The 12,557-nt window shown below is 48.2% G+C and overlaps 1 protein-coding gene across 1 annotated transcript; it reads left to right on the top strand.

Moving 5' to 3' along the window:
* Nucleotides 1-8,599: 8,599 nt before the first annotated feature.
* On the top strand, nucleotides 8,600-11,939 carry LOC136475518 (protein KINESIN LIGHT CHAIN-RELATED 1-like). Its single transcript, XM_066473001.1, has 3 exons — nucleotides 8,600-9,438; nucleotides 9,724-10,632; nucleotides 11,370-11,939. Exons 1-3 carry the CDS (start codon nucleotides 8,744-8,746, stop codon nucleotides 11,602-11,604), a joined length of 1,839 nt encoding a protein of 612 aa, XP_066329098.1. The 5' UTR covers nucleotides 8,600-8,743; the 3' UTR covers nucleotides 11,605-11,939.
* The last annotated feature ends 618 nt before the right edge of the window (nucleotides 11,940-12,557 follow it).

Raw genomic sequence — 12,557 nt, 5'->3', positions numbered from 1 at the left:
GTGAGAATTTGTAGTACTAACCACATACTCCGGTAAGCCTGAACTTGGCAATTCTATTACGAGAATGGCTACTCGCGCACTGGGAGTGGAGAGATGGCAGGAATAGCGTGTACCCACGTGGCTATGGGCTAGATTGGTGGAGTACTGTATTCTCGGGTGGCGCGGACCCGTTCTTGTTTTAGAGGATCCGAGGGTAGGTTGGTATATGTAGGTCAGGGACCTGCATATGTCGTGTGGTCTGGAATTCCCAGCTGGGTTTATAATCGGTTCGAATCGTCGTTGCTCCTCGGTTATGGAGACTCAACTCACTGTTCATCATCGTAGTATTAATAATTGGAACTTGAGAAAGGTTTGCGAGAAAGATTGATATGAAGTTCATGATCTCATTACGGATCATGGCAGATTCATATGTGGTACTTATAAAGTTTTTACCTTTGAAGTAAAGAATTTTATTAAAGAGCTTTTACGCAAAATAACTTTGATTATTGCTAAAACCATACCTTGAATCCCTAAGCCTGCATTCCTGAGTCTTATCAGTTTTCATTTCGGTTAAGTCTTGTTGAGTACTTTTGTACTCAGGGTTCGTTGACCCCTTGTTGCAGGTGAGGCTCATGAGCAGGTCTGCTTTGGACCGTGCTGCATGACTGTTGTTCAATGCGATGACGATAAGTAAATGTGTGGCCCTTGGGCAGGGCAGTCTCATTGTGTGTTTTGTATTATGTTATATGGCCACTCCACTACTTTGGTTTGTAATAATTATCGAACTTAGTTGTAAGGTTTGAAATAACTGTTTTGTAAATTATGTTATTGTAAGACTTCCGCTGTTGTTTTTACTCTGGTTTTGATATTTGAATAAATGTTGTAATACTGCATGACTCTGTAACGTGATCCTGCTCGAAAATCGTGGATGATTCGGGGTTCCCCGAGGACACCCGACAATCTTTTTAAGTTAATGGAAACATATGCATAGATGTCAAAGGTCGTCGGACAGTGACAGGTGCATGTGGGCCCTATAACTTAGGAGGTTCTGCCACACTAGGTCTCCAATTTAGAGTGATCGAGGCTGGGTATTCTTGTTGTAGTGGCGTCTTAAACCTTGGAGGTATCGGGCTGATTGAAGGGTAGCGTTTACTCTAACTTCTTCTATACTGTCGAGTTCTAATCTTTAGGTGTGTTCTGCTTCTCCTTCGTCATATTGTTCTATCCTTGGTGACGTCCAGATCAAGTCGGCATGTAGTACGACTTCTGATCCGTAAACTAGGAAGAAAGGTGAGTATCCGGTGGCTCTGCTTATTTGAGTTCGTAGCCCCCATACTACTTTAGGTAATTCTTCAATCTATTTGGATCCATAGTCCACTAGTTCTTCATACAATCTTGGTTTTAATCCGGCTAGTATGAGTCCATTAGCCCTTTCTACCTGTCTGTTGGCTTCTGGATGTGCGACTGACGCATAATCTATGTCAAAGCCGCAATCCTATGCTCAACTTTAGAATTCTATAGCTGTGAAGGGAGAACCCAAATCTATGATGATTCGATTGAGCATGCCGAAGCGGTGCATAATGTCTTGGATGAACTCGACTTCTTTGGTTGCGCTGTATTTTGCGAGTGGTTTATATTCAATCCACTTGGTGAACTTGTCAATTGCTACAAAGATATACTCGAAACCGCCCTTTGCTTTCTTGAGAGGTCCTACTTGATTCAGCCCCTAGCAGGAGAAAGGCCAAGTGGGTGGGATGTAGATGAGATTGTGAGCTGGTACATGAGCTTGTCTTGTGAACATTTGACAACCTTTGCATTTTCTGACGAGTTCTTCTGCGTCTTTCAAAGTGGTTGGCCGGTAGAATCTAGTGCAAAATGCTTTGCCGACTAGTGTTCTTGAAGCGGCATGATTTCCACAGCAACCTTAGTGTATTTCGTCTAAGATCTCTTTGCCTTTTTTAAATGAGACACATTTTAGGAGTACTCCTAATGATATGGGTCTTCTATACAGCTTGTCCCCTACTAGGACGTAGTTCTTGCTTCTGCGAACAACCCGGGTAGCCTCCTCTTTTTCTACTGGTAACTTATTCTCTTTGATATAATCAATAAAAACCTGGGTCTATGAGATGGTGATTACCAAAATCTGGGTGCCTTTAGCTGGGAGTTCAGGAGTTATCTCACTGGATTGTTTGATAGAGGGAGCTGATAACTCCTTTATGAATACGTCGGGTGGGACCATCGCCCTGTCCGATCTGAGCTTGGCGAGGACGTCTGCCGCAATATTAGAATCACGCGGGACATGTAGAATTTCCAATCCTTGAAAATGTTTTTTGAGTTTTCGTATTTCAGCACAGTAAGCGCCCATATTTTCTTTGGTGCAGTTCCAATCTTTGTTGACTTGGTTGATGACTACTGCCGAATCATCGTATACGAGTAATCGCTTGATTCCGAGGGTAATTGCTACTTGGAGCCCGTGAATGAGGGCTTCGTATTCTGCTTCATTGTTTGTAGCTTGCCATAATATCTGAAGGACATACTTAAGTTGTTTTCCGTCTGGAGAAATGAAGAGAACGCCTGCACCGGCTCCGTCTAGCTTGAGCGATCCATCAAAGTACATGTTCCAATGGTCAAGGATGGTATTTAACATAGGTTGTTGAATTTCTATCCACTCAGCAATAAAATCGGCAAGGGCTTGAGATTTAATTGCCCTCCATGGGGTGAAATCAATATTGAGAGCACCAAGTTCAACTGTCCACTTAGATATGTGCCCTATTGCGTCTCTATTGTGTAGGATGTCTCCGAGTAGGAAATCTGTCACCACGGTAATCTTGTGGCTTTCAAAATAGTGGCGAAACTTGTGTGAAGTGATCAGGAGGGCGTAGAGTAGTTTTTGCACATGTGGGTACTAGATTTTTTATTCTGATAGTACTTCGCTGATGTAGTATACGGGGCGTTGTACTTTATATACGCACCCTTCTTGTTCTCTTTCTACGACTATCGCTGTGCTGATCACAGTAGAAGTTGCCGCAATGTACATCATCATGTCTTCGTATTTCTTTGGAGGTGTGAGAACGGGCGAGGAGGTGAGGTATGCCTTAAGTCTTTTGAAAGCTTCGTTGGTTTCTTCTGTCCACTCGAACTTGTCTGTCTTCTTTAATAGTTTAAAGAAAGGTAACCCTTTTTCATCGAGTCTTGATATGAAACGATTGAGGGCCGCCATGTAGCCTGTTAGTTTCTGCACATCTTTGATATTTCGATGAGGGTCCATCTCTATTATGGCTCAAATTTGCTTGGCGCTGGCTTCGATTCCACAATGACTAACCAAGAATCCGAGTAGTTGTCCTGAAGAAACTCCGAATACACACTTGTTTGGGTTCGATTTCCACCTCCACCTTTTCAGGTTTTTGAATGTTTGCTTTAAGTCTTCAATTAGTATGTCCAGGTTCTTTGTTTTTACTACTACGTCATCCACGTATGCCTCTATGTTTTCACCGATCTGTTCACCAAGGCACGTTTGGATAACTTTTTGGTAAGTGGCTCCAGCATTCTTGAGTTCAAACGACATGGTCTTGTAGCAGTAGGCACCGAACGGAATGATGAAAGATGTCTTGCTCTGGTCTTGTTCCTTTTATGCGATCTGGTGATATCCTGAATAGCAATCAAAAAAGAATAATAGGGTAGATTCTGTTGTTGAATCAACTATTTGATCAATGCGTGGTAGCCTGAATGGATCTTTCGGGCAGTGTTTGTTGAGATCTATGTAGTCGACGCATATGCGCCACTCGTCCGTATTCTTTTTTGTACTAGAACTGGGTTTGCTAGCCAATCTGGATGAAGGATTTCTCTGATGAATCCGGCTGCCATTAGCTTTATGATTTCTTTTTTAATTATTGCCTTCTTGTCGAGTAAGAATCGTCGTAGCCGTTACTTCACAGGCTTGGAGCCTTCATTGATATCGATTCTGTGCTCAGCCAACTCTCTTGGGACACCTGACATGTCGGGCTGCTTCCAAGCGAAGATATTTTTATTGTCCTGAAGAAAGTTGGTGAGCGCGAGTTCCTATTTTACCGAGAGGTGGGCGCTGATGGTTGCCGTTTTGGAGGGATCACCGGTGCCCAGATCGATTTGCTTGACATCGACTTCTTTTGGTGGTGTGAGGATGCTGGGCTTTTTAGCCGGTATCTCTAGTTCTTCTGGGCTCATTTCTACGGTAATAGTGGCTATTTCTTTTCTATCATTGGCGGCTTGTGCTTTGGCTGCAATTTGAATTACCTAAACGTCGCAGTCAAAAGCTCGCCTCAAATCACTTCGGAGGAAAAGAACACCGTTAGGCCCTGACATCTTAAGCAATAGGTACAGGTAATGTGGTATCGCCATGAATTTTACTAGTGCTGGGCGCCCGAGGATTGCGTGATATGATGAATCGAAGTCTGCAACTTCAAACTTGATGAACTCTGCTCGGTAGTTTGAGGGAGTTCCAAAAGTAACCGGTAGAGTGATTTGTCCAAGTGGCATGACTGCCTTGCTGGGTACTATCCCATAAAAAGGGGTGCTCGTTGGTGTAATCATCCTGGCGAGTTGTAGTCCTATTTTCCTTAGCGTTTCTGAAAAAATGATGTTGAGTCTGGCTCCCCCATCGATTAGTACTTTTGTGATAGTCATACCGACGATAGTTGGATCTAGAACCAGTGGGTAATGTCCTACGTTTGCTACGCTAGTCTATTGGTCTTCTCTTGAAAACTGGATTGGATGCTGTGACCAATTGAGATATCTTGGAGTAGCCGATTCTTGTGCCATGATAGTTCGTAGAGCTAGCTTTTTATGATGTTTGCTTCTAGAATCTAGGGCCCTAGCGAAGATCACTGCTACTGTCCCCCTGGATTTTTTGAATCCCTTGTCTTCGTACGCACCCTGTCACCCACGCAGAATTAAAAGGACTCAGGCAAAAAGGAGACGAAAGTCTCAGAAATTACTATCGACGATTTGGCGAACTACGTGCTCAAGTACATGACATCACCGAACAAGAAGTAATCGAAGCTTTCTCTCACAGAATCATGACTAGGTGGCAATTTTAGGACACCGAACAAGAAGTAATCGAAGCTTTCTCTCATGGAGTCATGACTAGACGACATTGAAAACATGCATTGCATCTGGCACCCTAAAGAAAATCACACCTAGCCATGATTCCGTGAGAGAAAGCTTTGATTACTTCTTGTTCGGTGATGTCATGTACTTGAGCACGTAGTTCGCCAAATCATCGATAGTAATTTCTGAGACTTTTGCCTCCTTTCTGCTTGAGTCCTTTTATTTCTGCGTGGGTGATGGGGTGCGTAATGATACCCACAAAATTTTTACAGAAAACTCTTTGCAAGTCCTCTCAATTTCTGATTGACCCTGGATTTAATTTATCAAACCATTAGAGGGGCATGGTTTCTAGGGCCATGGGAAAGAATAAGGTCTTGATGTCATCGTCTTCTCCGGCTAGTTCAATCGACTGTGAGTAAATCCTGAGCCACTGCCTTGGTTCGGTCTTACCATCATATTTAGAGTGGTTGGACGACTTGAACTTATGAGGTAGTCGTATTGAAGCAAGTATATTTGCAAAACAGAGGAATCTATCGTGCGTTCCGGCTTCTGTGTATTCTGATTCAGCACCTCCTTCTAGCCAACTGTTGTCTTGGTGAGAGTAGTTCTGTGGGGCTGTCTGAATAGGTACTTTGCTTCTGATCTTTCTTGGTTGTTCGACTCGGTAGTTCTGAGTATGGTCCCTTCTACTTTCTCTATTGTGACTTCCACTTGGTCCGAGTCTCTTGAAAGCGGACTTCCTTTGATTTTGATCTTCTTGCCCATGAGATGTTGACCTGGTAGGTAGTCTTGAGCGGGTCCTTCCATCGTGTGTCCTTAGGGCTATTGACCGGAGAAGGCCCTAGAGATGTTCCTGTCTTTCACTGGGATGTGAGGTCGCTCAAAGTTCTTCTAGTGCTTCTCGGATTCTATTGTAGGGTGTATTCGCCGCGCGTCTTTCTTTGACTTTTTGCTCTGATTTTCTTCTATTGTACTCAGCCAGATCTGATTCATATCTGATCCAAGCTTCCTTGCGCTGCCTAGCACGGTGTTGGCGTCCTTGTTTTAATTTGTTTCTTCTTTCTCTGGCTTGCTTCTGATTCTCGATCTCACCATCATGCCCCTGGATAAAGGGTGATATGTTGGACTCAGATTCATCCGATGACTTGATGTCGGATGCTTCTGGGGGGACCAATGGTGATCGAGGACGTCAAACCATGAATACTTCTCGTGCGTGAATTGTTCTGTTATCGGCGTCGGTTTCCACACTGTTGTAGTCGTTGACAACTTTAGTAGAGGCTTCAAGGTCACAGATCGAGTCTCCTTCTTAGTAGGGTAGAATTGTTGTTGTCGTCGTACCGACTAGCCGGGTACCGCTATCCTCAGGAACAGAACCTGGCCAGTGGACGATGCAGTCTTGAGATGTTATAGTTAGTACGAGACCTTCCTGAGCTCCTATTTAGTGGCATTCTAAGCACCGGATCGAGGGATTCTTCGGGCCATGCCTGATAAGATTTTGCCATGTTATGGAGTCCGAACGGAAAAGGACCTGACTTCTTGAAAGGACTCTGAGTGTACTCCGAGTTGTATTCTTGATAGGCCGAGGCCGCGTTCTGGAACCCTGCCGAAAAAGGACTTGGTTTCTCGAAAGAACTCGGGTAAGACTCCATCTTGGATGCGGAGCCCGAGTTTGAGTCGGATGCGCAAAGCCGCAAAATCTGAGTTGGATCGGACACCACGAGCTACGCGAATCTTCCGGTGAGTTGATTTGTCGTAGTCGCCGAAATAGAAAGGTCTTCATGGTGATCCGAATCTTCGAGGAGACGGCTTTGGAGCTTGCCATCGTCGTCTGCCTCGCAGATCCATGAACCGAAGATGAAGGTTGATCCCGTCGAGAAGATCATGTTGTCGAGGTCCATCGAGCTCTCGGATGCAAATTCGTCGAAAGCCCCTACCTGGCGCGCCAGCTGTCGATGTTTCACCACCGATAGCCTGCCACGGGGGTACCCGGAGCAGTTTGTTCGGGCTTCAGCATATGCAGAACTCTATAGTAAACGCAAGAGACAGTCGATTTATCTCGGTTCAGGCCCTCGACTGTGATCGAGTAATAGCCCTACGTCCGGTCGGCGTTAGCCTTTGCGTTGGATTGATTGTAAAGTGTTGTCTCTAACTCCCTTCTCCAGGAACTCCGCCCTGCTTTATATAGTTAGGAGGCCAGAGTTCTAGTCGGTTTACAATGAGAGTTCCTAGTAGGATTACAGAATAATACCACTACTAAATTACATGGAAAGAATACTAGTTAGACTAGATCTTCTCTCTTCCTTGAGGGGTATCCCGTGGGTCCCGCATCGACAGAGTATTAATCCGACCTTCTGCACAGCCAGCAGGTTGCAGACCCTTAAATCATCATCATCATATATGGTACATTGTTTTTTCTCTCACAACAAATAAGCAAATAGTACTTTTTAGCCTGCCTTATCAGCGAAACGAACCTCAACGGTCTCAAATATAAGGCCCCTCCTGAACGAATTTTAAGAATCAATTCATTTTTGCAGGAAACACGAATTCTTCTTGCAATCCAAAGACGCCTAATGTAGAAGACTAATAAAACATCCAAGAGACTATTGGCTCGGCCTCCACGACAGCCAGCTGTGACTGTGACTAAGCCGAAGTGGAGAATGCCTCCTGAAGGATGGTTTAAGCGCAATTTTGATGGTGCTTACTACCCGGCCTGCGGCCAAGGGGCAACCGGAGCTGTGATCCTGGATCAGACCAGGATCTTCCGAAGTGGCATGCAGTATGGCCAGATGCTTTAACGATGGAAGCCACAACGTTTAAAGAAGGCGTCATACATGCTCGTGATTTAGGCGTCCAAAGAATTCAGTGTGAAACAGACAGCCAAGAATTGGTGAAGTTTTGGGAGATGGGGAGCGACAGCGATAATGTATCTCGCCGATCATCGGGGAAATTAGGGGGCTTAGTAATCAGCATGTTCGTTTGGTCGTAAATGATCGTGAATTATAATCCAGAATAATATTTTTCTCCCACACTAAATCAGTCAGCAGTAATAATCCACGATCGTTTTAGCCGAAACGAACATGCTGAATATTTTTCAATATTTTTCCTCTGATGTATGCTCATAGATCGTTGCCTGCTAGTGCTAGGCCATGATCTTAATACTAGAGGTCCTCCTCCTGTTGTATGCGCTGCCTTTGCATGGCATGGCAGGCAGGTTTGAGCCATTAACGGGCAGCTTAATCACACCATACCTTACGTTCATTCATTAACCAAAGCACGCTAACGACCCCTCCATTAATTAATTTCATTTATTCATGGTGGCCGTCGCCGTCGCCGCGCAGTCGTTATGACGCCAGGCAATCCGGGCGTCCGCGTCACGGCAGACCCGAGGCGAGAGAGACGCGCCGGCACATCTGATGCCAACGTGATCCCCTCCCGATCCCGGTGGCCACCATCACGGACAGCCTCAGCTCACGCCCACCCCCTCCCTGCTGTGCTGGCTCCTGCCTAGCTTCCCTCCCCTCCCCCTCCCCGAGACGACACCCCCTCCGCTCCATCTCCAGTCCTCCAGTCTCCACCACCACCATCCACCAAGGTAGCAGCTGTCCGTCTTCTCCCCTCCCCTCCCCTCCCCACCCCACCCAGGAGCCAGCCACCAAACTCCTCCCGCCCGCCGCCGGCCATGCCGGGCCTCGCGGCCTCCGACAACTCGCCCCCAACGGCGGCGCCGCCTCCACGGCGTCTCTCATCGCCGCTCCCCCGCCGCGCGCCGCCGTCCCCGTCTCCCTCCGCCTCGTCGCGCGTCAAGCCGCGGAAGCCCTCGCCGTCCCCCACGGCCTTCCCCGCCGACGCCGACGACTCGCTCGACAACCCAGATCTGGGCCCGTTCCTCCTCAAGCAGGCGCGCGACGCCATGGTGTCGGGGGAGGGCGGCGGGGCCGCGCGCGCGCTCGAGTTCGCCGAGCGCGCCGCCAGGGCGCTCGAGCGGCGCGGCGAGGGCGCCGAGCTCGAGCTCGCCATGAGCCTCCACGTCGCCGCCGCCATCCACTGTGGACTCGGTCGCCACGCCGACGCCATCCCCGTCCTCGAGCGCGCCGTCGCCGTCGTCACGCCGCCTGCCCCTGCTGCCAAGGGGGAGGGGGAGGGCGAGGATGGGGCCGCTGCGGCCGGCGGCGACGACCAGCAGCAGCAGCGTGCGGAGCCCGACCAGAGGGGCGAGGAGTGGTCCCTCGCCGCCTTCTCCGGCTGGATGCAGCTCGGCGACACGCACGCCATGCTTGGCCGCATGGACGAGTCCATCGCCTGCTATGGCAAGGGCCTCGAGATCCAGATGGCTGCGCTCGGCGAGCGCGACCCCCGCGTCGCCGAGACCTGCAGGTGATCATCAATCCCCCCTTCGCTGCTTCTCGATCTGGATCTCGTCTCTCCCAATCTCCATAAAGGCGCCATTTTTTCTTTTTTTACTAGTACCTCCAATCCAACCTCGATAAAGCCAAAGAACTGATATTTTTCCCCATCGTTGATCGTTAGTCGTTACAGAAAACTGTGGATCTCGACAGAACTGGCGTTAAAAACCGATTTCTTGCATGCAAACACCCAATAAATCTTACAAGGGACGAAGCATGACAATTTTGCTACTTCTCAAAACTGACTGATGAGCAGGTACCTAGCGGAAGCGCATGTGCAAGCTCTGCAGTTCGACGAGGCAGAGAAGCTATGCCGCAAAGCCCTCGAGATCCACCGGGAGCACAGCGCTCCGGCATCCCTCGAGGAGGCCTCGGACCGCCGCCTGATGGCCCTCATCCTGGACGCCAAGGGCGACTACGACGGTGCCCTCGAGCACCTCGTGCTTGCCTCCATGACCATGGTTGCCAACGGCCGTGACATCGAGGTTGCCACCATCGACGTCGCCATAGGCAACACCTACCTCGCCCTCGCCCGCTTCGACGAGGCCGTCTTCTCCTACCAGAAGGCGCTGACTGTTCTCAAATCGGCTCGTGGCGACGACCATCCTACGGTTGCGTCGGTCTACGTCCGCCTTGCTGACCTTTACCACCGGACAGGCAGGCTGCGCGAGTCTAAATCGTTCTGCGAGAACGCCCTGCGTGTCTATGCCAAGCCCGCGCCTGGTGCTGCCCCTGATGAGATTGCGGGAGGTTTGATGGAGATTGCCGCCATCTATGAGGCGCTTGGCGATCTCGATGAGGCCCTAAAGCTTCTTCAGAGGGCGCTCAAGTTGCTCGAGGACTCACCGGGGCAGTGGAGCACCGTTGCTGGTATTGAGGCACAGATGGGTGTTCTGTACTACATGGTGGGGAGGTATGCAGATTCGAGGAACTCATTTGAGAGCGCGGTTGCCAAGTTGAGGGCCAGTGGTGAGAGGAAATCGGCATTTTTCGGCGTTCTGTTGAACCAGATGGGGCTAGCTTGCGTGCAGCTGTTCAAGATAGATGAGGCTGCACAGTTGTTTGAGGAGGCAAGGGCAGTTCTGGAGCAGGAGTGTGGCGCTTCTCATCCTGATACTCTTGGTGTGTACAGCAACCTTGCTGCAATCTATGATGCCATGGGAAGGTACGCATAGATAACCTGTTCTCCTGCAATCTTTAGTCATTTTATTCAGAATTTCATGCACATATCTCTGCCTGTGATGTGGTTACATACTCTGTATCTGTTAAACAACCACCCATTTAGGATCTCTAGGTGTCATTGGTAAGCCCATAATGGTATATCTGTACGTGCCTCACCATTTACAACAGTAAGAACTAAGAAGTGGCTGGTGCTGAGATTTTTCTTGCTATCTGAAGGGTTAAATTTGTTAAGTGTAATCCTTTGCTGAATGGTTGTGTGGGTTTGTTGTGGGTGCTGGATGGTGTTGTGGGTTGAGCTCCTTTTGATTATCCTGTGTAAGCTTGCTTTGATTTGGATTGGGTAAAACTAGTATCTAGATTGGTTGATGAGTTACTTACCAGATGATCATTTTTGGCATGCCAATGCAATGCCATAGTCCGCATGTTGTGTACCCAACTTTTGTATAGTTGCAGAAGTAGCAAAACAGGATGTATGTTTAGTATAGGCCTGTGCCCATTTATTCATGCTTTCTTAAGTAGGCAGGTCTGTACCCATTTATTGATGCTTTCGAAACTAGTAACAGAGGTATTTGCAGCAGGACAGTGTAATTGAGGCTCTGCCATGCTTGTATGTAGTTGTAGTTCTTATACCTCTGAAAATAGTTATTCTTACTGGATGATCCATCCATGTCGCAGCTACTAATGTGCATCTGCATATATTCCCGACTATGATACGTTCAGAGTGGAGGATGCGATTGAGATCCTGGAGCACGTGCTGAAGGTGAGGGAAGAGAAGCTTGGCACGGCGAACCCGGATGTGGAGGACGAGAAGAAGCGGCTGGCAGAGCTCCTGAAAGAGGCGGGGCGGTCGCGGAACCGGAAGCAGAAGTCGCTGGAGAACCTGTTCGTGACCAACTCGCAGCGGGCGAAGAAGGAGGCCGGGAGGAGGTGGTCAAACTTTGGGTTCAGGAGTTGAGGAGCTACATCGTCGGTCATCATCGCCAGGCGGCGGTGGCCTTTGTAACATAAAGGAGGAAAGGGAAAGGGAAAGGCAAGAAAGCACGTGTAAAGATGTGTTAGGTTATTATTATTGTTAGGAAGGTGATGATGATTGTGTTTGCTGTTGGTGTATGTGTGGCACTGCACTACTGTTATTGTCTTGGGGTTATTTTCGAGTTAAATTTGTTTTTTTTTCTCGCGATTATTATTAACTGGGTGCTGTTGTACCTTGAGAAGATGATATTGTCATTGTTGTGGACTGGTGAGTGATGAGAATACCTATGATTGTTTGGTAGTGCAATTGCTTGCTTCCATTGATTGAGGTGTTGAATCCCTGGAGTTGAAACGCTGTCCTGGTGTGTCCTTGTGAGGTGGCATATGTCCATGCAAGATGCTGTCAGTGTATGTGCTTATTACTGTGTGTTGTGTGGTATCAGGATCTGATCTCTTATTATGAGAAAAATGCAGCACATTGTCGCTGTCAACAGGTGAGGTGAGAGCAAGTGGACGTGTGTGTTTGGAGCTGCATCGGCATCGGTTGGTGACTCTTGTTTTTTTTTTTGGATGAAATGAAACACATCGGTTGGTGACGTGGGACCTAGTATGGCAGAGGGATCACCGGATCAGGAACGCGTCTGCTACTCACATGGGTAGGAGTACGCTGCTACACCTACACTTGAGCACGATGTCAGTCAGGAAGGCTTTGGGCTGCCAAAAGGCTGGTGGTCCAGTCGATTTGGTGGTCGGCCTGTCAGCGCGAAGCTCCACACTGGGCCGTATCGGGCCCCCACCGAACGAATCTGAGCCCCGCTGGCCCGCTAGAGTCGCGACGATCCCACAGTAAATTTTCCTTTCTTTCTTACCGCCAAAGCCTGCCTCCAGTTTCAGGTTTCACCACCGCCTTTACCCGCGCGGCGATTCAAAAAGTAA

Source organism: Miscanthus floridulus, chromosome 8, assembly GCF_019320115.1.
Source record: "Miscanthus floridulus cultivar M001 chromosome 8, ASM1932011v1, whole genome shotgun sequence".
NCBI lineage: Eukaryota > Viridiplantae > Streptophyta > Magnoliopsida > Poales > Poaceae > Miscanthus > Miscanthus floridulus.
The sequence above is the reverse complement of the archived record's forward strand: the minus strand, read 5'-3'. Positions and strand labels throughout refer to the sequence as shown.

What these genes read in the sequence shown, in the direction of transcription:
- LOC136475518 (XM_066473001.1), top strand. Translation starts at nt 8,744, where the DNA reads ATGCCGGGCCTCGCGGCCTCCGACAACTCGCCCCCAACGGCGGCGCCG. An exon ending in CGCGTCGCCGAGACCTGCAG is followed by an intron (nt 9,439 to 9,723) that starts GTGATCATCAAT and finishes ACTGATGAGCAG; the next exon opens with GTACCTAGCGGAAGCGCATG. An exon ending in ATCTATGATGCCATGGGAAG is followed by an intron (nt 10,633 to 11,369) that starts GTACGCATAGAT and finishes TGATACGTTCAG; the next exon opens with AGTGGAGGATGCGATTGAGA.